This window comes from Mytilus trossulus, chromosome 9, assembly GCF_036588685.1.
Source record: "Mytilus trossulus isolate FHL-02 chromosome 9, PNRI_Mtr1.1.1.hap1, whole genome shotgun sequence".
NCBI lineage: Eukaryota > Metazoa > Mollusca > Bivalvia > Mytilida > Mytilidae > Mytilus > Mytilus trossulus.
Window position 1 is genome coordinate 75212101 of NC_086381.1, and position 26514 is coordinate 75238614.

General features: G+C 32.3%; 2 protein-coding genes across 2 annotated transcripts in view; both read left to right on the forward strand.

The window, feature by feature from the left end:
• LOC134684940 (uncharacterized) overlaps positions 1-3048 on the forward strand; it is a 43385-nt gene extending 40337 nt beyond the window's left edge. The window contains exons 10-11 of the mRNA XM_063544259.1: positions 1003-1109; positions 2584-3048. Of these exons, the coding sequence (XP_063400329.1) occupies positions 1003-1109; positions 2584-3048 (572 nt within the window). The remainder of the gene's footprint in view (positions 1-1002; positions 1110-2583) is intronic.
• A 1170-nt stretch (positions 3049-4218) lies between these two features.
• On the forward strand, positions 4219-24393 carry LOC134683415 (uncharacterized). The gene is made up of 5 exons (XM_063542702.1): positions 4219-4983; positions 6076-6106; positions 13913-14184; positions 16807-16834; positions 21073-24393. Exons 1-5 carry the CDS (start codon positions 4261-4263, stop codon positions 21456-21458), a joined length of 1440 nt encoding a protein of 479 aa, XP_063398772.1. The 5' UTR covers positions 4219-4260; the 3' UTR covers positions 21459-24393.
• The last annotated feature ends 2121 nt before the right edge of the window (positions 24394-26514 follow it).

Consider the following 26514-nt stretch of genomic DNA (forward strand, 5'->3'; position numbering starts at 1 on the left):
GTTGGAAACTTAAAGACAAACAGAATGATATGTGTTCTCATAGCTACTAGCTACTACTGTGAACTGTAAGATGCACCCTGGGAAGGAATACATTTTTAATTATATCGCCTCGGATAGATTTTATTTTGATAGTAGGATTTTGACATATTTCACATTATTAAAATTGCAGTCTTTTATGTATGTGGTCTATATACCTCAAAGCATTTTTAAATCTATTTTGCACAAGTGTCCCTGCTTCTAAAGTATCTGACGACCATCCACACTATATTACTATGTCAACAAGGTCACACAACAGTTTATCTAGGCCTGTCAATTTCTCCTTGCACTGTTCACACGATTTTGGTTTAGGTTTTTAAGGATGTTCTATTGTTTTTTTCATTAACACTGCAAACACATTTTTTAGGGGGACCTGTTGGTATTTCTTTTAAATTTTTGTTTTGATCGAAATGTGTTCTTCTATATATTTCAAAATTCACAAATTACCAGTTTAACTCTCCCAACACCGAAATATATAGGTCAGCGCCAACATTGATAGATGTAGTCCGAAAATACTCTGACGTCCAACGGCTGTTTTGTCAGACAAGCATCATCCTCTGACTATGATAGGTGAAATCATAACAACTGATGGCTTGACATTTAGATTTTTTATATTTCCTTTCACTTTTTATAGATTGATCACACGTGCTTTTCAACCTAGATTTCATTATATGCAAAAAGAAAGCGTCAGTGAGAAAACAAAAATTTCAAGGCAAGACTAATTTTGAAGCAGCATGCGGACCAAAAAAAATACGAAAGCGGTAGTTTTTTTTGTTTGTTGAAAACTTCATTTCTCGAAAACAGGAGCTGAAAAATCCATAGAACTATAAATCAAATAATAATAAACTTTCAAGTTTTTTGCTAAAGTTTACTGGATCCTGACATTAATAAATAATAAAAACAGAGCACATGCAAAACATGAAAAATAAGTGAATTTTATATTATATTCATTTATTTTATTTTCAGTATTCTTACAACACTGGGTCAACTGTATCCTTACCTATTGTAAGGCAGTCTATACAGGCATTCCAAAGATTTTGTTTGTTGCTACTCATAAAGACAAAGTACCAAAGGTAAGTGAACCAATTGTAGCTGATATAAAGGCATTCTTTAGATAATGTTAGCTGGTCTGAAGTCATAAGTTAGATAATGTACTCTCGTATTAAGGCATACGTTATATACTGTACTCTCGTATTAAGGCATACGTTAGATAATGTACTCTCGTATTAAGGCATACGTTAGATAATTGAAAATGATCTAGAAACATTCTTTACATCACTTATTTACACAAACAATTCAGCAAAATTGCAACATAATCTATGAAAATGAGAGCTGTCAATCAAACTAATACATTTTATGTATGACATAATAACTACTGTCCCTACTGTGACAAGGTTGCAGAGGGGGTAATACTAATTGTTGTGTGGTATAGGTGTCAAAATTAGTGAATTAATGTAACCACTTATCAAGGCAATACTTTTTGTTTTGAAGTTTCACTAGCTTTGGTAGATAGTGCTACGAATGAGCAATGCACGTCGTACCTTTGATGCATAAGAAACCGTGAAGTAAAATTGATATGTAAAATCTTTAAATCATGTGTCAAACCTTCAACATTTGCTTGATTTGTCCATTGTAATGGAAAATATTCCTTCTTTTTTCGGGGAAATTGTTAAATAATAAACCAAACTTAAGGTAAAAATGGTTGTGTTAAAAAATTATGTTACACAAATGTTTGGACAAATATCAGACCACTTGTGGATGAAGCATTGTTTCATACAAAAATCTAGAGTCAAAGGTCAAAATCACAGCAGCAGATTGAAATTAAGGCATTTTTGTTGTTAGTATAAAACAAAAAAAGGCGAATTTATGTTTGAGAATACCTATAAATGATATGACATCATCGATTTAATTGAACCAGATGCACAATTCTACAATGTATCTTTACTGATGCTAAAGGGTCAAATATTTGAAAATCAAGAATGTTTTACAGACTTTGAAGAAAGGCTTTTACCAACAAATTGAAAAAATCGAGCTTTTTGCATACAATATTCAAGTTTTAATCATGACACAATGGAAATCAGTTTCAATATTTACGTATTTCACTGTAACTGTTATCGTGTTATGGTCTTTATTTGTTTGTAAAATGTACCAGAACGTCGTTTCTGTGCGAAAACTTCACAAAAATCTATATCCAGTTCCCTTCCAAAATGTTGTTTCTGAAAAATTATGGAGGTCAATTCAAATATTCAAAATTCCATTTATGCTGTTTTTGAGGATTAATCCAGATTCATTGAAAAATAACACTTTATATCGATTCTGTGCAATACATAAGAACACTTAACATATTTTAATGTAATCACATAATCCGCCCTTATTTTGTTTTTCATTAAATTGTTTAAGAATATTAAACATGTCCAAGATCATCGACTTTTTATTTTGGATTAATGGATTCGGTGATAAATTAGTTTTACCTGAACTAAGTCAGTGCATACATTGCATTTCACCATAACATTTCATTACTCTCTGTACTTCTGTTTTTGTTAATAGGAAGATATTGAAACACGGCGTGCCGAGTTATATAGAGGAGTAGAAGAGTTATTTAAAGACCATGAAGGACGACGACATCTGGTCATCGACAACCAAATATTTGTCAATGCAACAGACAACACAGATCCAGAGATCAATGTTCTAAAGAAAGCAATCACAGATCTAACCTTTCAACATCCATGTTGGGGAGAGTCAATGCCCAATGCCTCTGTTCCCCTTGAACTTGAGATTGCTAACCTGGTAGCAAAAGGGACACAAATATTGTCATTGAAAGAAGTTGAAGAATTAAATTCCATCAGCAAGGTGTCCGTCTTGTCAAACGAAGAGCTGAGAAAATTTCTAAAATTTCACCACTCACTGGGGAAATTAGTCTATTTCGATACCCCACAGTTGAAAGGTTATGTGATCATCAGTCCGCTCCTTCTGGTCGAAGTGATGAGATCCTTTGTTACAGGTATTATATGATATAATATCCACCTATATACTCTTCATGGTCATCAAACACAGCCAGGTGTCTATATAATATGATTATAATCTAATTATCGCCTTAGGCTAGATAATTGTCATAACAATTCAAAAGACTTTCAAAAATAAAAATTTGCAGTCATAAACTTTCTACAAAAAATTGCAAACACAGACTTAGACATTAACCAATCATGATTATAGATATGATGTTCAAAGAAGTACAAATGAAAGTTTTAGGACTAAATGGCCTGCTATTATCTGAAACTACAGAAACAGTTGTAACCAAATGTTCATTGGGTTGTCTCTTTTAAAGAGTGTTTTATTGTTCCTGTCAGTCAATCAACTGGCTGCCAAGGCTAGAAATATTACAAATGGTTAATATGTGTGGGTTAATGATCTCAATATTTTGAAGTATAATAGATAGGGGGTAAAAGATTGAACATAGGTGTGACATGCAAGTTTTGTTTATTTTTATGAATATAAATAGAGAAAATCTGAAAGGGCCAAGAAATATCAGAAGGTTGAGATCTACTAAAAAGCTACTGTCTGATTACATCTTATAGATGTTATTGCCCTTTAAACACAAATGCTACCAGTATTTTGTTGTATATGTTTGCCTATGCAGTTATAAACTATAAAACAAAGATCGAAACGTAAAAATGCAGACATGATCAGCAAGACAAGATCTTCAAACAAGTCACATGTTTTCCATAATAGTAAACTCTTTATAGCGGAATTATTAACTTTCAATGGCTCATTTTACCTGTTTGTGTTTTGATAGATATAGGAAGATGTGGTGTGAGTGCCAATGAGACAACTCTCCATCCAAATAACAATTTAAAAATTAAACCATTATAGGTTAAAGTACGGCCTTCAACACGGAGCCTTGGCTCACACCGAACAACAAGCTATAAAGGGCCCCAAAATTACTAGTGTAAAACCATTCAAACGGGAAAACCAACGGTCTAATCTATATAAACAAAACGAGAAATGAGAAACACGTATATATTACATAAACAAACGACAACTACTGTACATCAGATTCCTGACTTAGGACAGGTGCAAACATTTGCAGCGGGATTAAACGTTTTAATGGGCCCGAGTTCGTTTCTTTAAGATACTTTTGATACTTTTTTTATTGTTTTTGTATTTTACTTTACAGATATTGCATTCTGGCCAAAAAAAGGTCTCATAAGAAATACTTTTGAAAGGATGTCAGGAAGTGGAATAATACAAAGAAAAGATCTTTATCTTATTTGGGAACAAAAGCACTTCAATAAGATATCACCCTACAAAGAGTTCATATTTGATATGCTCATCCATCTTGATATTCTATCAGAGCAGCGAAGATATGATACTTATACAGGAAGCCGGTTACCAGTGGAAAACTTCTTTGTTCCCTGTATGCTCACTCAAAGAAATGACACAAGATTCATGACCAATGAATGTACACCAGAGAAAGCCATCAGTCTAGCTTTTGTTTTCAAAGGGACAATAATACCACCAGCCTTACCGAATCGTCTCATTAGCGCATGTCTAAGTATGTGGACCGTAAAGACGTATGAAGGAAAACAACTCCTGTTTTCAGGATTCGTTGGTTTATCATTCGATAAAGCACATGATATTGTAGTATGTGTTGAAGGTAACAAGATATTGCTCTACATAGTCCATGAAACCTCCAATGGACTGATCGTGCCAGATATCGCCACTGGTATCAAGGAATGCATGTATACAACACTAGAGAGAATCTCAGAATTCTATAAGTCCACAGTCTCCTCCAGCAGCCAGAAACTACCCTTCCATATTGAATATGCATGCTCCAGTTTAGAATGCCATATACCTGAAGAGGCAGCATTTACAACTGATGAATGGATCTGTGAGGAACATCAGATTGTACATACTAAAGACAAGTGGAATGTTTGGAATCAAGATCAGGTAAATATAGTTATGGGATAAACATCGGATTGTACATACTAAAGACAAGTGGAATATTTGGAATCAAGATCAGGTAAATATAGATCTGGGATAAACATCGGATTGTACATACTAAAGACAAGTGGAATGTTTGGAATCAAGATCAGGTAAATATAGATCTGGGATAAACATCGGATTGTACATACTAAAGACAAGTGGAATATTTGGAATCAAGAGCAGGTAAATATAGATCTGTGGTAGACATAAGATTGTACATACTAAAGACAAGTGGAATATTTGGAATCAAGATCAGGTAAATATAGATCTGGGATAAACATCGGATTGTACATACTAAAGACAAATGGAATATTTGGAATCAAGATCAGGTAAATATAGATCTAGGATAAACATAAGATTGTACATACTAAAAACAAGTGGAATATTTGGAATAAGGATCAGATAAATATAGATGTGGGATAAACATCAGATTGTACATACTAACGACAGGTGGAATATTTGGAATCAAGATCAGGTAAATATAGATCTGTAATAAACATCAGATTGTACATACTAAAGACAAGTGAAATATTTGGAATCAAGATCAGGTAAATATAGATCTGTGATAAACATCAGATTGTACATACTAAAAACAAGTGGAATATTTGGAATCAAGATCAGGTAGCTTTTGTAATAAGTGTTTCTAGTTTTTTGATTATTTTGTGCTTCTGATACAGTTTCCATCTGAAGCACTTATTGCGTTGTGCTGTGCATTGGTTGCAGTTAGAAAATATTTTGCATGTCCTCTTGTGAAAAACACATTAAATTTATTTTCATTCTTGTAAACTGATGTTTTAATAAAAATAGACAATATAAATCGCTATTGCTTTTAACTATATGTAAAATATTATTTTTTTCTTATCCTGATATGTCATTCCCACTCTGTTTCTTCTTGTAGAAAAAAAAAATCCGGATATAGACTTTTGATATACTCTTTAAGCATAACAGCCTCATTTTGTACTTTGGAAGAAAGGATTAGTCCAAAATAACAAAAACATGCATCTTAATACCAATATTGTCATTAATGTATTTATATAGAGCAAGATCTTGTTTCAGGCAAAAGAACAATGTGAAGTGGACTGTCCAGGTAAATAGTATAAATAGTTATTGTCAAACTGGTTTTCACACGGCCGTCAAAATTTTGACGGGACATATTATGGTAAACACATGTCCGGTGTCCGTCCGTACGTCTGTCTGTCCGTCCGTCTGTTTGTCTGTCCGGCGTAAACATGTCGCACCGTAACTTGAGAACGACTTATCCAAATTTCATGAAACTTAATATAGTTGTTTCTTATGATGGTCAAATGATCTGTATACTTTTTGGTGAAAATTAGATTTAAACTTTTTGATTTACGGCACTTTGTAACTAAATCAGGGGTGTGTTTTTTTTAAATGTCGCACTGTATCTCAAAAACAATTCTTGGTTATGGCTTAAAACTTTAAACACTTCTGAGTTATATTAATCTTATTATGATTCAAAATTTCATTTTCAAGTTATTGAGTATTTTGTAAAAAAAAGGGGGAGGGTTTTTTACATGTCGCGCCATATCTCCAAATCGATTTATGATTATTGCTACAAACTTTACACATGTCTTTGATATATTAATCTTAAGATATGTATACTTTTTGATGATGATTCAAAATTTCATTTTTTAGTGATTGAGTATTTTGTAAAAAAGGGGGAGTTTTGTTTTTTTACATGTTGTGCCGTATTATATAACAATTTATGATTATTGCTTAAAAGTTTACACACTTCTTTGTTATATTGATCTAAAGATTTGTATACTTTTTGGTGATGATTCAAAATTTTATTTTTGAGTTATTGAGTATTTTGTTAAACAGGGGAGGTTTTTTTTACATGTCGCGCCGTATCTCAAAAATAATTTATGATTATTGCTTAAAACTTTACACACTTCTTTGTTGTATTAATCTTAAGATCTGTATACTTTTTGGTTTTGATTCAGAATTTTATTTTAGTGATATTCAGTTTTTTGTAATAAAAAAAAACCAGGGTGGGGGGTTTCCCGCCGTGTCTCAAAAACTATATATGGTTATTGCTTAAACTTTCTCAGAAACTATTTATGATTATTGCATATAACTTTTACATAAGATGTCGGGCGTATTATGCGCTCATAGCGCAGCTGTTTATTTACAATGGAAACAGGTGTACAAACAGAGTACTTACAAGCATGTAATGCCTATTCTGTAGTATTATCATCAACATTCTTCAGTTTTGAACAGAATATATCAGGTTGTTTCTTGTCAACTTTGTGTTTGCATAACGTACAGGTTAAAGTTATAAGAATTTGCTTTCAACATGTGTCGCTAACGATGAAATAAGGTCTAGTAATTATATAACTGCTCCATTCCGATTGGGTATTTGTCCAACAAACATTAATTATAGAAAATATTGTCAAAGTGTACTTTGCCTTTATGATAGAAAGTGATTTGATATATATATGGTCCGCGTTGATATCAAAAAGTTGTAGATAGTAAACAGTTTTTACATCTACGATTCAGCCACGTCCTGTCTTTCGATTGTTCGGATCTTACATCATTAATTGTAGAAAGACATTTTCCTAAAATTGTTTGACTTCTATTAAAAGAGAATATAATATATTTCGTTAACATTTTTCAATTTTAACATCTGCCAGTGTGACACCTAATGTACACATCAAAATGTTTGTCGAAGTTTTCTTGGTTTCTATGAAAGGTAATGATTCTATATTGAGTGTGTAGTTGAGTTGTAGCGTTGTTTTACATCTGCCGTGCAGCCTTAAAAACTTTAACACAAGTCATTGTACAAGGAAACCTTTCATGAAAAGATTTTTGCACCTTTTTAAATATGAATGATCAGCTATGTTTCAGTATACATGTTACCTTAATCAGTTACATGCAAAAAAGGGGGACGAATGATACCAGAGGGACAGTCAAACTCAGAAATTGAAAATAAACTGACAACGCCATGGCTAAAAATGAAAAAGACAAACAGACAAACAGACAAACAATAGTACACATGACACAACATAGAAAACTAAAGAATAAACATCATGAACCCAACCAAAAACTAGGGGCGATCTCAGGTGCTCTGGAATGGTAAGCAGATTCTGCTCCACATGTAGCACCCGTCGAGTTGCTTATGAGATAACAAATCCGGTTAATAGTTTGATTCCATAGGTCACATTTATGAAAAGGAGATGATTGTAGTTCCGACGTAAGGAACATATCCGATATCGTTTGTGAAACGGTAATTCCAAAACGGTCAACCAACTCGTGATTGCGTCCGTAAAATTTAAGTAGACATGATTTCAACTTCACCATTTGGAACTCTTGATTTAATAGCTTCCTTGTGAGCAACAAACCTCTATCAATAAAATCATGATAGGAAATTCAAGCACAGGAATATCGTATCAATTGGGAGATATATACACCGTATACAGGTGCTGCTGGAATGTTGCTACTTAAAAATGGAAAGTTCACAATTGGAAAGCTACGTAGGTCCAAACCCCGTATTGATTGTGTTTTCATATTGTATTGATACTTGCAATACATGTATTTTAAATAACGAGAAATTAAATTTGTACAGCATTCAAATTTTATATTTGTGAATTCAAGTGAGGAAAAAATACTATAAAAAAGTTATGCATTATCAATAATGTATCTTAATCAAAGCAGTAAATAGCTAACAAAGGTACCAGGATTATAATTTAGTACGCCCGACGCGTGTTTCGTCTACACAAGACTCATCGGTGACGCTCATATCAAAATATTTATAAAGCCGAACAAGTACAAAGTTGAAGAGCATAGAGTATTCAAAATTCCAAAAAAAGTTGTACCAAATACGGTTAAGGTAATATATGTCTGAGATAAGAAAATCCTTAGTTTTTCGAAAAATTCAAAGTTTTGTAGGTTGCACTTTGTAAATACAGCTGTTGCTCAAAACACGCCTCTTTTGGGGAGAAATTGAATATTCATAGAACATTAATTTTGTTTACATACTGGTTCTCAGTTATGCTCTCTGTGTTTCATATCGCAGAGACAGAACTTGGGAATGTTACCAGTAAATAAACACGTGCATATTGTTTACATTGAAATCTGTGGTAACCTTTCATTCGAGCTGGAGGTAGTTAAGGAAATTAGTGTAAGTTTAAACTCTGAGAAGTTCAAGGCATATAAACGTTGAAAATATGCCGCACAGCCCTATATTTTGACCTTTGAAAAAAATTGTGGTGCATACGAACTTTTAATTCTAGGATAAGGTTTCAGTGGTACAGTTTTAGCCGTAAAAGGAGTTCCTATGGGAAATTGCATTGTCAATATTTACAGAAATGCAACCTGTAACAGGAAATTTATAAAAATGACCACATTATTGATATTCATGTCAGCACCGAAGTGTTGACTACTGAGCTGGTGATACCCTCGGGGACGAAACGTTCACCAGTAGGTAAAGGTACCTTATTTTTTAAATGAATTTGCTTTTAAAGACTTCATGTACTAGTAAATGCAATTTTGTTTACGTGAAATAGCGAGAGCATAATTTCCATTCTACAGTTCTTTTAAGATCATGTAAAAGTATGTGCCTTCTTGACTTTTGTTTTGAAATAAAGTTCATTGGATTAGGCATTCCTCTAACATAATATTGAAATTAAAGTTTTACAGGTAACTCTTTTACTTGGAAATTTTAAAACTTTAAAGGTTACATAACAGATTTCATTTAGGAACGCAGTGATTCAAGAAATACAGCGCCCTCTATCGTTTTATCTTAATTCGTCATTCATCAGTGTAAAGAATGATAACATCGTATTGGTAATGTGTTTGCAATTAGTCGTTTTTATTTCCACATGGTATTTGTGGTATTAGGAAGTAGGAATACTGGACTGGTTTACGTTGCTGGTATTTCGTAGTGAAACAGTTAAAAAGAATCAATCTAGATTTCTTCTACAAGATAAACGCCAAGTGCCTTCTTCAAGTGCTTTAACTCTTTTGTTGTTATTTATTTACCGAAATTATCGTTTTTTTTGTATGAAAAGATAATATGGGATGCATATTTGGCGTATTTCAATGACTATTCGTTTTGATAGACGTGAGGGATTTAAAAGTAGAACTAGTGGTGTTGAGGCCCTCTTTTTTAGTTTTTGAGCATGTATGTACCATTCTTTCATGTAAATGAGTTTTTGGGTGGGGCTGGGACCTTTTTTTATCATTTTTTGTCATTGTCGTTTTCCATCATGGTTGTATAAAAGCTTTATTCATGAAACCAAACTTGGACACAATCAATGAACCAATTTGCCAACTTACATGACTGTCAAGGGTTAATATATAATAAAGGTGTGAACTGTTTTGAATTCACTATCATATTGTAAACTGTTATAGATAGAGAAAATATAATTGGATGCAAACGTTCACAGTGTCAAGATCTTCCAACTGTCCAGGTTGATTAAAACTGTAAGACCTCCCCTGAATTGAGTTATTGCCCTTACATGTAAATTTTTACCATTTCAGTTTCCAGTTGTGCTTTTATCTTCAAATTTGTACATGCTGACTTGTAAATATAAAGAGAAATCCAGAATTATAGTTATAACACAACAGTGAATAATAGTAAACAAGATACAAAAGGTCTGAGCAGCTAACAAGACAAGTGAAAAAATGTAAAAAGAAGAGAAAGCAACAAAGGGGCAGTCAAAAACCAAACAATAATGACCTTAAGGTCATTTTTTTTAATTCTTTAATTCCAATGGAAATGAATAACTGTTATATTATATGAACGTATTTACAAAGCTTGTTTAATACGGCAGGGCGTTGCTCTGAAGCTTGACTGCTTAGGTTACTAATTGGAACAGTAAGACCACATAGTGCTACAAATAGAAAAATATTGAAATTTTGAATCTAGATAAGGGATGAAAAGTTTCTATCGAGAAGTCGTTTTAGATATATATAGTTAAGCAGATCAAAAGTATAACTTCATTTGGTCCACTTTTCAAATTGTCCCACCAAAAAAAATATATTACTATATTCTATAGACTTTGTTGTGACACTTTTAAGTTATCAGCAATCTCTTAATCATTAGCCTTCTCATGATAGGTGAATTCTGATGTTATTATCATTTGGAACCATATTTTCAATTTAAGCATCTCTTCTGTGTGAAGTTTTTCATCTATCTATACACAACTTGTTTACTTTGGTAAATAATAAGATACAGATTGATTGTCATGGGATATTTTCATGCACTCAGAAGTTTATTCAATATCTACTATGTACAATCATCACACGAGTTTCTTACCTTTTAAGGAGTCTAATGTTGTGGATGCTTTGTCCTTTCTTCGAGACTTACATGTTGTTGTTCCAGCAAACAATGCATCAAACAATAATATTCACTTGTTTTTGAGTATTAAAAAATCTTACTGAATCCCACAACAAACACACCGATAGGATACCATTAAAATGCTAGACATGTTGATGGACAACCAATTTATGGAATTTGATAGATTGATAATTTTATCTGACAACCAGTATTCTAATTCCTTCTACGTGTGCACTATTTCTGGACGATCTTTTTAAATACTGATATAAAGCATAGCCGGAGACGCGTCGTCTGTCATGTACCCAGTCTTGGTCCACTTGAATTGTATGCACTTCCCTTAAATGTTTTATGGATTCATTAACTTTAATATAGGTCAACTACTTTCACCTTTATTTATTCAACTAGTTTTTATGATCCCTTGGTGTCTTCGTCATTTTTCTGGTTTGAGATATTAACAGTAATTTACCAAACATAAATGCATATAAGTATTCATAATCATCAAGTTTTATTCTCAATAAGACTACTTGTGAGGACTTGCATGTGTTATTATCTGTTGTCGAGTACACGTTTTGATATCTTTTTAATATGTTTACCAAATAAGTGTTTTGAGCCGTATGTCATAGATCAAACAGGGGCATACGATATTGTGAGCGTGAAATCGAATCAGGCTATTAATTTTCATAGTTGATCATGAATCGTTTCGCATTTTTTATGGTGTGTTTTGTTCTTCTTATTGTTGAATGTTATACAGTTACCTATAATTGTTAGCATTCTTGTTACTTAGTATTTGAATTCTGGATGATAGTTGTCTCATTGAACTTTATATCACATCTTCTTATTTTTATACATTTTCTTGTTGTTTTTTTTTTAAATTAACATCCCAAATAGTTCTAAATCTGCTAGTTACTACTATAAAACAGAATTTACCCTTATTTTAAGGCAAATAATGAAAACTACAAAAATATAGTGCTTACGGTTTATGTACCCTTCTGTAGCCATTTTTGTACGAATTTTTCAAACCTCAATTGTATCAAACCTAAAGATATATTAAATAATATAGATAGGCCATTTAGTACATGTTCCAAGGGGAAACTTGATGCAAAGCATTATTTTTTACTGTTTCATTGCATTTGATAGAAAAAGAGGACTTTGTGGCAAATAAATCAAGATTTTTATAGAAAATCCACAGCCTTTAATACAGAGATTTTCGTTACAAAATTTGAAACATAAATTACTCACTTTATATTCTATGATGTGCTAGTGTTTATTTTTTATAAAAAGTTCTAAGTAACCTGTAAATTCCAAAACACCTCGTGCTGAGTCACTAAAGTCGAGCGCACCCTAAAAGGTGTACTTGATTTTGGCCATATTTATACTTGTCTTAACCTAAAACTACATTTATAAACGTGTTTTAAGGAAATCAATGCTAGCACTGCATGCAATAATCCTATATCTATCAGTCATCAAATTGCCAAATATGAGAGTACATGGATAAAGGCTGTGGATTTTCTATAAAAATTTTGATTTATTTGCCACAAAGTCCTCTTTTTCTCATAAATGCAATGGAACAGTACAAAATAATGCTTTGCATCAAGTTTCCCCTTGGAATATGTAAAAAATGGCATTCATTTTATCTGTTGTTTTGGTACAATTGAAGTTTGAAAAGTTCGTACAAAAATGGCTACAGAAGGGTACATAAACCTTAACATTGTTTAAACATATTCTCGAAAAGTTGGTACTTATATGAACTAAAATATAGTTCAATTATATATGCCAGTTTCTTTAGAAATACTAAATATTCAACTATTAAAAGAAATAATCGCCTGTTCAAAGTACAGTATCTTTAAAAAGAATGAATTTTCACTTAGTATTAGTTTGTACATGTATTTACTACATGTAAATGGTACATCTGATATCTCGTTATGAATGTAAAAGCTACACTACAAGTCTGTATAGACTTTTTTCTTGTATCATGTAGTGCAATGACTGTTTGGTGGTTAATCATCCTGATGTGTATTTTTGTTTTAAATCGGGTAATCAAAAACAACATATCCAATACAATTATGCAATACCATAGTCAAAAATAAAAACGACGAAAAGACAAATAACAATTGAATATCAATGCACAAAAACCATTGAGAATGGGCTTAGATGCCAGTGTTACCCAAGGAGAAACAGATCCCGCCAACACCAATGCATAAGACACGAAGGTGACATTGAAAACTACGAGTTGAGATAGACTGACTTGAATAAAGTGTACTCTTGTATCAGGCTGTTCAGTGAACATCATGTGATAAATTTGTTCAATGGACACTATACTCTTTCATTACAGAATACAGTGAATATTCTGTTGTTATTTGTACTGTTTAGACTGTACATTTGTATTCATCATGTGTATAGTGTTTACTTGTATGAGTAAAGACATTGATAAATTCGATTCGTTACAATTGATGCTAGGTAAACTATCATAAGTATACTTTGGTTTCATCTCTTGTAAACAAAGCAACAATCAAATTAGAACAATATTTAAGCAGTCCTTTCATGGTCTGATTCTCTGTATAAGAAGTATATTTTGTACATACTTTATTATAGGTTTACATGAAGGTGCCTTAAATCAGATACCGAGTGATATTGAACTCCAAAGATTTGCCTCAACTTGTGATGAAAACACCATACGTGAATTGGCTATACATCTTGGGATGACGTTCAAAGCATGGGAAGAACTTCAAAGGAATAACCCTGATTATATTCAGATTGTCAAGTACAGAATTCTGGTCAACTGGAGAGAAAAATTTTCAGGAAAATTTATCAACATAGCGAAGGCTTTAACAGAAATGAAACTAACAACACACATGTTGTGTCAGGTAAAGTAACAGAGATAAAACTAACTACACACATGTAGTGTCAGATAAAGTAACAGAGGTGAAACTAACAACACACATGTTGTGTCATGTAAAGTAACAGAGATTAAACTAACAACACATATGTTGTGTCATGTAAAGTAACAGAGGTGAAACTAACTACACATATGTTGTGTCAGATAAAGAAACAAAGATTAAACTAACAACACATATGTTGTGTCATGTAAAGTAACAGAGATAAAATTAACTACACACATGTTGGGTGATGTAAAGTAACAGAGATAAAATTAACTTCACACATGTTGTGTCAGGTAAAGTAACAGAGATTAAACTTACAACACATATGTTGTGTCATGTAAAGTAACAGAGGTGAAACTAACTACACATATGTTGTGTCAGATAAAGTAACAGAGATTAAACTAACAACACATATGTTGTGTCAGGTAAAGTAACAGAGATAAAACTAACAACACATATGTAGTGTCAGGTAAAGTAACAGAGATAAAACTAACTACACCTATGTTGTGTCAGGTAAAGTTACAGAGATAAAACTAACTACACATATGGTATGTCAGATAAAGTAACAGAGATAAAACTAACAACACATATGTTGTGTCAGATAAAGTAACAGAAATGAAACTAACAACACACATGTTGTGTCAGGTAAAGTAACAGAGATAAAACTAACTACACACATGTAGTGTCAGATAAAGTAACAGAGGTGAAACTAACAACACACATGTTGTGTCATGTAAAGTAACAGAGATTAAACTAACAACACATATGTTGTGTCATGTAAAGTAACAGAGGTGAAACTAACTACACATATGTTGTGTCAGATAAAGAAACAAAGATTAAACTAACAACACATATGTTGTGTCATGTAAAGTAACAGAGATAACATTAACTACACACATGTTGGGTGATGTAAAGTAACAGAGATAAAATTAACTTCACACATGTTGTGTCAGGTAAAGTAACAGAGATTAAACTTACAACACATATGTTGTGTCATGTAAAGTAACAGAGGTGAAACTAACTACACATATGTAGTGTCAGGTAAAGTAACAGAGATAAAATTAACTTCACACATGTTGTGTCAGGTAAAGTAACAGAGATTAAACTTACAACACATATGTTGTGTCAGATAAAGTAACAGAGATTAAACTAACAACACATATGTTGTGTCAGGTAAAGTAACAGAGATAAAACTAACAACACATATGTAGTGTCAGGTAAAGTAACAGAGATAAAACTAACTACACCTATGTTGTGTCAGGTAAAGTTACAGAGATAAAACTAACTACACATATGGTATGTCAGATAAAGTAACAGAGATAAAACTAACAACACATATGTTGTGTCAGATAAAGTAACAGAGATGTAATAACAACACATATGTGGTGTCAGGTAAAGTAACAGAGATAAAAATAACTACACATATGTGGTGTCAGGTAAAGTAACAGAGATGAAATAACAACACATATGTGGTGTCAGATAAAGTAACAGAGATGAAATAACAAAACATATGTGGGTAAAGTAACAGAGATAAAACTAACAACACATATGTTGTTTCAGATAAAGTAACAGAGATGTAATAACAACACATATGTGGTGTCAGGTAAAGTAACAGAGATAAAAATAACTACAGATATGTGGTGTCAGGTAAAGTAACAGAGATGAAAGAACAACAAATATGTGGTGTCAGATAAAGTAACAGAGATGAAATAACAAAACATATGTGGTGTCAGATAAAAAAACAGAGATAAAACTAACAACACATATGTTGTGTCAGGTAAAGTAACAGAGATAAAACTAACAACACATATGTTGTGTCAGGTAAAGTAACAGAGATAAAACTAACAACACATATGTTGTGTCAAGTAAGAAGCAGAGATAAAACTAACAACACATATGTGGTGTCAGGTAAAGTAACAGAGATAAAATAACAACACATATATGGTGTCAGATAAAGTAACAGAGATAAAACTAACAACACATGTGTTGTGTCAGGTAAAGTAACAGATATAAAACTAACAACACATATGTTGTGTCAGATAAAGTAACAGAGATGAAATAACAATACATATGTTGTGTCAGGTAAAATAACAGAGATGTAATAACAACACACATGTTATGTCAGATAAAGTAACAGAGATGTAATTACAACACATATGTGGTGTCAGGTAAAGTAGATTATTAAAACACCGCTAGATGAATTACCTTCAGATTGTCTTTTAGAATCCAATCAAATCTGTTTTTACACACAATCGGTATTTTTTTACTAGCTTGATCAAATAGTTGTTGAGTTAACTAAGAAATATTTCCAGATATAGTATGAGCATTGATTTCTCTAACCATGTAGCTTCCTGACATCCATTTAAATACTTTCTTGCACAAACTTGAGGGTATATATTCTCCCATTCTCTCAGCAAGCAAAACATTAAAGTGTTATCAATTTAATTACTTTTTATACCTCCCGCTTACACCAGTATAGTTATCATGTTTTCCAGTCTGTGCGTCTGTCGTTTCAAGTTCAAGACTGCTATCTATGGAGTTGTAGTCACATCAACTTGAAACTTAAAAAATATATATGTTTATATATCTATTTTATTATTCTTGTAGGTTAAAAGAATACGAAAAGGACAATGCGGTATGTATCTAGATAGGAGTTAGGGGTCGAAAAGAAGCCAAAACAAGCATTTGTCTAGTTTCTAGTACAATCCTTGTGTATAAGTATTTTAAGTGCTTTGAAAGTTTACCAAAAGATTCAATACCACAAATAGAAGGTTGGGATTCATTTTGGGAAATTATTGCCCAAACCGTGTTATAATTAGGTGCTAAAAAGTGTATAAAACAAGACAATAACTTGTGTTTAAGTGTATGGATAAATCTTAATTTGAACGACATTAAAAAAAAAAAAAAAAATCTTCAAAATAATTATTTTGCAGGGGGTAAAAAAAATATTTATGGTCAACTGTTTTACCCTCAACAACTACGAAATTGTCCATTTTCCAAAGAACAAAATTTGGATTCACAATTGAATTTGCCATTCCTTTGAATATAGTCTGAAAACATTTTTACTAAGCATTGCATAACAGCACATAGATATAGGAAGATGTGGTGTGAGTGCCAATGAGACAACTCTCCATCCAAATAACAATTTAAAAATTAAACCATTATAGGTTAAAGTACGGCCTTCAACACGGAGCCTTAGCTCACACCGAACAACAAGCTATAAAGGGCCCCAAAATTACTAGTGTAAAACAGTATATTACACAACAGCCAGACATCTTCAATTGAGTATCAATTCAAATCTAACGTCTGGATCCCGGATAATAACTTAAGTTTAAGTGTATAGATCGCTATGACATTTAATCAAAATGTTAAATACCACAAAAGGAAGGTTTGGATTTTTTTGGGGGGATGATGGTCCCAATCGTTTAAGAATTAGGGTCCAAAAAGAGGCCAAAACAAGCATTTGTTTTATTTCAGGACAATTATTTGTGTATATTAAACTCATCATAGATACCAGGATTAAAGTTTTATTTATATTTACGCCAGACGCACGTATTGTCTACAAAAGACTCATCACTGACGCTCGAATGAAAACATTTACGGCAAAATAGACTAAAATAGAGCAAAAAAGAGTACGGAGTTGAAGAGCATTGAAGACCAAAAATTCAGAAAAATTTTGCCAAATACAGCTAATGGTATCTATTCCTGAGGTAGAAAAGCCTTTGTTTTTTCAAAAATATGAAGTTTTGTTATATTAAACAGTTTATCTATAATTATAAATGTATCAATGATAACTGAAGTCAACACAGAAATGCTGGCTCGTGGGCTGGTAATACTCTCGGGGAAGTAAATCTCCACCAGCAGTGGCATCGACCCAGTGGTTGCAAATATACTCATCATAGATAACAGGATTACAGTTTTAAATTTACGCCAGACGTGCGTGTCGTCTACAAAAGAGTCATTAGTGACGCTCGAATCAAAACATGTTTAAAAAGCCAAACAGAGTACGAAGTTGAAGAGCATTGAGGACCAAAAAGTTTTGCCAAATACAGCTAAAGTAATCTATTCACGAAGTAGAAAAGCCTTAGTTTTTTAAAAAGTATAAAGTTTTGTTAACAATTAATTTATAATTATAAACATATCAATGAGAACTGATGTGTTAACTACTGGACTGGTGATACCCTCGGGGAAATAAACCTCAAACAGTATAAGTTTTTTGACTGCTCTGAAATTGTACCAAAAGGTTCAATACCACAAGACGAAAGGAGTAGGTCCGGTAAGACCCTTTTTTGGCCCCAAAATATGGCAGTTTTACAAAATTGTTAAATTGTAAACTTTTAGTTATTTATTGGATAGTAAAATGGTTCTGCTACATAAATATGGGCTGTTTTTGACAATACAATGCACATATATTGGGTACTAGCACCATGCAGTAATGGTAAATTACTGAAATCTTAACAATTCCAGCATTTTACTTGAATTTTAGACGGTTTCCGTGTAAAACGAAAGTGGCCGCATTCGTGTTCATCCAAAATATTGAAATGGAAGTTGTATTTGATTATCATACATAACATATATAAAGGTTGAGGACGAACACGGATGCGGCCACTTTTGTTTTTGACAAAAACCATCTGAAAAGTGACATTTTTTTGCATATTTGGTAGATTTTTCATATTTGAGCTTGAATCAGATCGTTTTTAATGACGAAATCAGTTAAAAACGTTCACATAAATTAATCGAAACACATAAAATAGACACTTAAGTGTTTAAAAAGTGGTCAAAATCTTTCGTCAGATGAAATTGAAATTTGAGGCCAAAATCGGTCCTTACCGGACCTACTCCGTTGGGAATCTTTTTAAAGGGTAATTGCCCAAACCGTTCATTTAATAATAAGCGGCCTACAAGGGTATTAAACAAGCATGTTTATACTTTCAGACAATAACTTGTGTTTAAGTGTATGGATGTATCTTACTAGTAATTTGTACCACATTTTAAGATAAAATCATTTTTGAAAAGGGAGGGGAGGGTAACATCTGTTTTTTTGTGGGGAGATGCATATTTTTTCCTCAATAGAAAGGTCACATTTTGGAGGGGATGGAAATGATAAAAAAAACATTGGGAGGGGGGTCAACTGTTTTCCCCTCAAGATTTAAAAAATTGTCAATTTTCCAAAGAAAAAATTAGGGGTCACAATTCATTTGCTAATTTGTTGTATATTGTCTGAAAACAGATTTACAAAATGTTGCACACCAGCACAGTGTATTGCACAACAGCAATTAATCTTCTATTTGACATAAATTCAAATCCAACAACCAATTTAAGGTTCTTTGACTACATTAATTCTGTGTCGTTTACCTAATAGTTATCAAAGGTACCAGGATTATAATTTAGTACGCCAGACGCGCGTTTCGTCTACATAAGACTCATCAGTGACGCTCATATCGAAATAGTTATAAACCTAAAATCTGTCAAAAAAATAATAAAAATCCAAATTCAGACTTGTATCAAGCTTAGATATTGTGTCCATTTTTGCCCCAACTGTTCAGGGTCGGACATCTGCGGTCGTTTCCAGCTGTGCTCGGCGAAGCAGTTTTTTGTTTCAGCTCTGATGAATTTTTTACAGAGTTATAGTCCTTGGAATAAGAACATTCACTTATGTTCGAAGATATTGACTTGATATTTATTTTATAGTTAATCATGAAACGTTATAAATGTTGTTTGATTTTTATTTTCCTTTCAGATGATTTTTTTTATCAATCTGTCTACAACTCCTTCAGTGAAGTTTTATTCACATAAACAAAAATCATTTGTTTTAGTATAAATATTTGCACCCGGAGATATTTGGACTTTTTTTATAAAGAATTTTACAAATTTCCGATTAAGTTATCATTTTGATCCAATACAATGCAATTTTAACCGGTTTAGGGACTATGTATTGGCGTGCAATACTCTAAGAGTGTTTTTTCAAAGCAATTATAACCAACCTACCTATAAATTCTGTCGAGGATCATACATTCCTTCGTCAACTTCTTTAGCATTGTCAGTGTTCTCAACATTCAGGTTCAGTTGGTATTTAAACTTTTTGTTTATACATTGTTGTACATCAATAATGTTGTCAGACTTTCATGGATTTTTTAAAACTTGAACAGAAGCTTGTTTATGTTAAAGTAAGTATCATAGGTATATTAATTGTGTTATATTTTCGTTCGTTGTTCCATATTTTGCTAATAAAAGGACTAAAAGGTTTATTTCATAGTTTACATAGAAATACTATCAGGGGTTCACATTTTTCAGACATAAAATGTTTTGTCAATCCTTCATGGAATGACATAACACTAAATTGTTCAGAAGTCTTTTTTATCAAATTAAAGACAATTTCCACAGCAAACCTTTGAGCACTGTTTTTTTTTCATTATATTTCTGATAAAAAGACTTTACATTTTTGAAGTTAATATTTAGCTACAGTCTGTGTTTAATGTCTTTTTCTGTCATCATTAAGTTAAACTTTAATAGAATGTAATATGAAACTGCAGGAGCATCTGCAATATGGAAAGATTTTAATTTTTCCTGCAGTTGACATATAAATGGCCTTGGTTATTTGCAATAGAAAATAAACTTTTACACTCTCAGCAACATTTTATGGCTAGACACAGGTTTTCACGGAACGCGTTACAAACTTTCAAATAAGTGGTGTTAGCTTTTAAGAATTAATGTTTTTACACCTGTGAAATACTGTGCGTAAGTTTTTGCTCATGTAAACTAATATTAGTGAGCTTATGTGAATAAATGCATTTAGGGTGAAAAAGTGTGTGTCAGATTTTGTAAATTAATGTTTTTATGAAATAATTTCTCTTATAATTGTCATTTTTACAGATATTACTGCAGAATATATGGATTTAATTCCAACAGATGAAATATTGGATGAACTAGCACAAGTCATAGGAGTAGTATCCTTCCAACTGGGTATAGAATTGGGATTATCTATATCATCATTAGATGCAATTCAATACAACAATGGAAGAAATTTAGTCGCTCAATGCAAAGATATATTATTCCAGTGGAGAGAAGATCAACGAGTGAAGCCAACCATTGGTGTACTGGTCCAAGCTCTAGTTAATATTGAAAGAGGTGCATCATGTTTGGGGGAAATCATTAAAACAGTAGGCGTGAAGAAATACATTCCACACGAAGAAGATGAGAAGGAAGGAAAGGTTAAGACACTTTTTAAAAGATTGAATCCTTTTCAGAAGAGGAAATAGTACCAGAACTTTTTATGAGTATAATTATCAAGACTTAAGCTAGGAATTTTCTTGGCTGCATGTTCATTAAAAAAAGAGGTAACCGTTCTGATACACTCCTTGTGTTAGTAATAATTGTCTAAACTAAATATAGTTATGCAGACAATACAAGGCAAATATGAAATTCAACTCAGAGCAGACAAAACATAAGAAATCGTGTTCCTTTTTTTAAATACTTTCTTTTCCAAAACCCTTCACAGAGAGCACTTTTTGAAATTGACCCTCCTGTTATAAAAAAAAATCAGGGGAAATTGGCCCTTCCTCTTTGTTCCGGTCTGATGATTTTGTGCAAAGTTATGGTCCTTGGACTTAGAAAATTTACTTAAATGATCAGTTTACCACACATGTTTTCATGCTTGAAGATATTGACATGATATTTGTTATGTAGTTTACACTATGACAAGTTATTTAATGATCAAGTTAGCATTCTGTTACAGTACAATGAATGTTAAACCGGTAGGGGACTATATAAATGTATTGCTATGCATTCCTATTAGAACGCTTGTTTAAATCTTATTATATATTGTGAATGTATATTAAAATTGTATCTTCCGTAGTAAAAACACTACATGTCAAAAACTGCAGGTATTTAAGGTGCATCTTTAAGACAAGAATGATTGGATAAACGCGTTGAATCACTAGTTACAATATAAGTCCTGTACATTCCGTTGACAGAAAATGTGAAACATCCTCATCAGGAAAGTGTACATTTCTAAGATGTTTTTGTTTGTTTTGTTTATGCTCTTTAAAAACATGCTATTACATCAGTATTGCGTATGAGCAAATTTAGCTGTACAGCAAACTGAAATGCTATGCTATTCATCACTATGGTATGCAATATCTAATACAGATAGAAACCCATACCAATATCGCATACGTTGTATTACAAACCACGTATCGCATCTTTTTTGGGGAATATCAATAGTTTTATGATGTTGATATATATTGCATTGTTTAATTACAGTCTTGAAGATCTGATTGGATAGAAAAAGTCTTAAATGTTAGATCACTTTATTATTAGCGGTGTGTTAATGTTATTCTTGGTTTAGTTAATATATATCAATTACTGTTCTAAAGATTTCATCAAATATCCAAAATATTCAATATACGATACTTTTGATAATTATAGATTATCTTTGATCATCTCAACGAGATTGCTGTTCTCGCTTGAGCTGAAACAGCGAAAGTGAGAAAAGCAATCGAGTTGAGATGACCAATGATAATCTGTTTATCGCTATTTTACCTATGACGACGTTGTCAATTTCAATGTCAATTTCGTTAGCAACGCCACGTGGTCTCCTTAGTTTCTAGCAATATTTTTTCCATCTCAAGCGAGAAGCATGATATGAAAATTATCACAAAAAAGATCAAAGGAAAAACGCACACAATAGCGATAATTGTTTATTATAATATAAATATTATACTGTATTATTAATTTGTACATAACAACTAATTTAATTTGTCAAGAGAAAGTCGCAGGGTCAGCTATATTTCATGGGTAGACTTAAAACGGTCGATAGCATAAGGATTTTGCACAGCTATTTTTAAAAATATCTAAGATATCTAAAAACCACAATAATTTATCAAGAAATCGTAACTACGACAATGAACTAATCTGATGCATTTTTATTGTTTTGACAATGATAATATATAAAAACAATAGCCCCAAAAAGCTTTTTACTGGTTTGCAGACAATAACCTGTGTATAAGTCTATAGATCGCTAGGAAATTTAAGCACAAGGATCCATAGCTTCAAAGGAAAGGTTGGGATTGATTTTGGGAGTGGTGACCCAAACTATTTAGGAATTAGGGGCCGAAAAGAGATCAGAAACTATGATTTTCTAATAACTAGAAATATTTCGAGTATAAGTCTTATGGATTGATATTTAATTATACCACAAAGTTCAATACCGTAATAGAAAGGTTGGGATTGATTTTCGGGATTATTGTCCTAGCTGTTTAGTAATGAGCGGCCAAGAAAACAAGTATTTTTCTTGTTTCATGACAAATACTTGTGTATAGGTGTATGGATCCCTATGACATTTTATCACAAGGTTCGATAGCATACAAAGAAATCTTGGGATTGATGATGGGGGTCGTAACCCAAATAATTTAAAAATTAGGGGCCGAAAAGTAGTCAGAAACTCGGATTTTCTAGTAATCAGTTATATGTATGATTTAATAAAAAATCAATAAATATGGGGTATCAAGCTTAAGTGTAGTGTACGTATTTGCCCGAACTTTTCAGGGTTAGACCTTTTGTAATTGTATCAAGCTGCATACAGCGGAGCATTTTATTTTACCAAGTAAAGTTTAACCAAGTAACGTAAGTAGCCTGAGAATAAAATTTTCTATAACTTTCATTCTATTATTCTATTCTCATATGTCTTGATCGGTGTGAGTAAAGTAGTTCTCATCTCTAAAGAAAACTTTGTTTTCGGCAAATCATTGGTCGATGACATCACATATAAAGAACAGAATTTACTGTAAATATTTGAAATGATAAAGTGTATGTAGATATAGTCTAAAATCATAAGGGAAAACAATTCCACCACGTTTATGTCGTGTGTTAAGATATTTATCACTCTCAACAGTTAAGTATTTAGAAAGAAAAACTCGTTAAGCCTCACGTTTTAAATTTCTAAAAATAACTGTCTCGAGCAGAGAAATATCGTAACACACTTGATGCAGTGGTGAAATCTATATTACTCTTGCAGTGGTATACAAATATTGAGCAATCAAGGAAGGGTGTATATATTTTATTTGTTCTATATTGTAAATAAAAGCATGTTGAAATGTTTCTATGTTGTTTGTACACATATTTTGCACTATCGATGTAGATCATTGCTGCATATGATTGACGAATGTATCATGTAAATAAAAGCTTTTTGTTCAACTGAAACATGACTGATGTTTTTTTATATCCTTAATTTTGGTAAATGACATGACTGAATACAATGAGGGCGAAGATGAAAAAAATACAATCAAAATCAATAACTTGGAAAAAAAACGGATTAAACCAAGCAACAAAAAAAAATTACAAAAAAAAAACACAACAGTCTCATGGTCTCTGCAACATTAAGCAAAATGGTAGAAAAAACGCAACACGATCACAAAAAAATCCAGGTGATCAGAAAAATAAGTTGTTCCTGCTCCACTGTTGTCAGTGAGTATACTACCGGAATGATCGCAGGTGCTCACAATGAGTATAAAACGGGAGTGATCGTAGCTGCTCATTAAGGATAAATAGTTCATAGTTCCTGCTCCACTATTGTCAATGCATATATTACGGGAATGATTGCAGGTTCTCATAAAGGGTAAATAGTTCCTTCTTTGCGATTGTCAATAAGTATAAAACGGGAATGATCGCAGGTGCACAGGAAGGGTAATTAGTTCCTGCTTCACTTTATATGTCAATGCATATAAAACGGAATTATCAAAGGTGCTCCGAAATGTTAAGTAGTTCTTGTTCCACTACTGTGGATTCATTTATTTTTGTGGGTAAAAATTTTCGTGGATTAAGGAAAACTTACATGTTCGTGGATATTTATTTTCGTGGTTTTGCTGAAATCTGCATACAAGCTTATAGAAAACTTGCTATTCGTTGAACATTTAATTTCGTGGTTCACCTGTAACCACGAAATCCACGAAAAGTGGTATCCAACGAATAATAATGAATCCACAGCTATAATCAATGATTAAAACACGGGAATACTCGCAGGTGCTGAGGAAGGGTAAGTAGTTTCTGATCCACTATTGTCAATGAGTATAAAACAAGAACGATCGCAGATGCTGACGAAGGAAATTGGTTCATAGTTCCTGCTCCACTATTGCTAATGAGTATAATACGGGAATGCTCACTGGTGCTTAAAAAGGAATTATAGTTCCTGGTCCACTATTGTCAATGTGTATGCAATCGGAATGGTCACAGGTGTTCATAACGGGGGAAGTAGTTCCTGGTCCACTATTGTCAATGTGTATGCAATCGGAATGGTCACAGGTGTTCAGAACGGGGTAAGTAGTTCCTGGTCCACTATTGTCAGTGGGTATAAAACGGAAATGATTTCAGGTTCTCTGGAAGGGTTAGGTTAGTAGTTCCGGTTCCATTATTTTCTAGAAGAATAAAATGGTAGTTATCGCGGCTGTTTATGAACAGTAAGTGATTCTTGCTATTCTTCAATTTAATAAATTTGTAAGAAAAAATTCATAAAATTGAGATAGCTGTAGAGTTTATTGAAAGTCGATTTAGAAAAGTTAAACTTATGTTTGAAGACGACTATCTAGATTTAGCCTTAACTGAAAATTCTAACTTTTTTTACTTATTAATCAAATTGATCAATTTGACAGCAACAAACTAAACTACCAAAAATCATGGCATTCTGTAAATTAATGTACAGTTGACACAGTTGATTTGAAAAAGTTATACACATTTGTTAAGGTGACTTTCTCAAATTTGTCCAACCTGAAAATTTAAGCTCTGTTTTACCTATTTTAATATTAAATCCTTAAATTTGACAGCAATAAACCAAACAACCAAATGACCTGGTATTTTGTAAGATCAATATAAAATTAAGGTAGCTGTATTTTTTTTTATGAAAATATAAGTTGATATAGAAAAGTTATACAAATGTTTGAAGATGACTCTAGATTTAGCCTTAACTGAAAATTCTAACTTTTTTTACCCATTAATTAAATCGATCAATTTGGACAGCAACAAACCAACCTCCTACCAAAGAACATGACATTCTGTTAATAAATATAATGTTGAGATAGCTGAATAATTTTATGAAAATTCAAGTTGATTTGAAAAAAAAATTAGACATTTTTTTAAGGTGATAATTTAGTCTGAACTGTTGTTTGCCTATTTTTCAAATCCTTAAATTTGACATTAATGAACCGAACTACCAAACAAAATAGCAATTTTGAGGGAAGGATATATAATTGAGACAGATTAAGACCAGTCAATACTAAATTTAAAGGTCCAACCAAGTTCAGATCAAATTTTTGCATCAGTCCC

What these genes read in the sequence shown, in the direction of transcription:
- LOC134683415 (XM_063542702.1), top strand. Translation starts at nt 4,261, where the DNA reads ATGTCAGGAAGTGGAATAATACAAAGAAAAGATCTTTATCTTATTTGG. An exon ending in CAACACACATGTTGTGTCAG is followed by an intron (nt 14,185 to 16,806) that starts GTAAAGTAACAG and finishes TTATTCTTGTAG; the next exon opens with GTTAAAAGAATACGAAAAGG. An exon ending in AATACGAAAAGGACAATGCG is followed by an intron (nt 16,835 to 21,072) that starts GTATGTATCTAG and finishes TCATTTTTACAG; the next exon opens with ATATTACTGCAGAATATATG.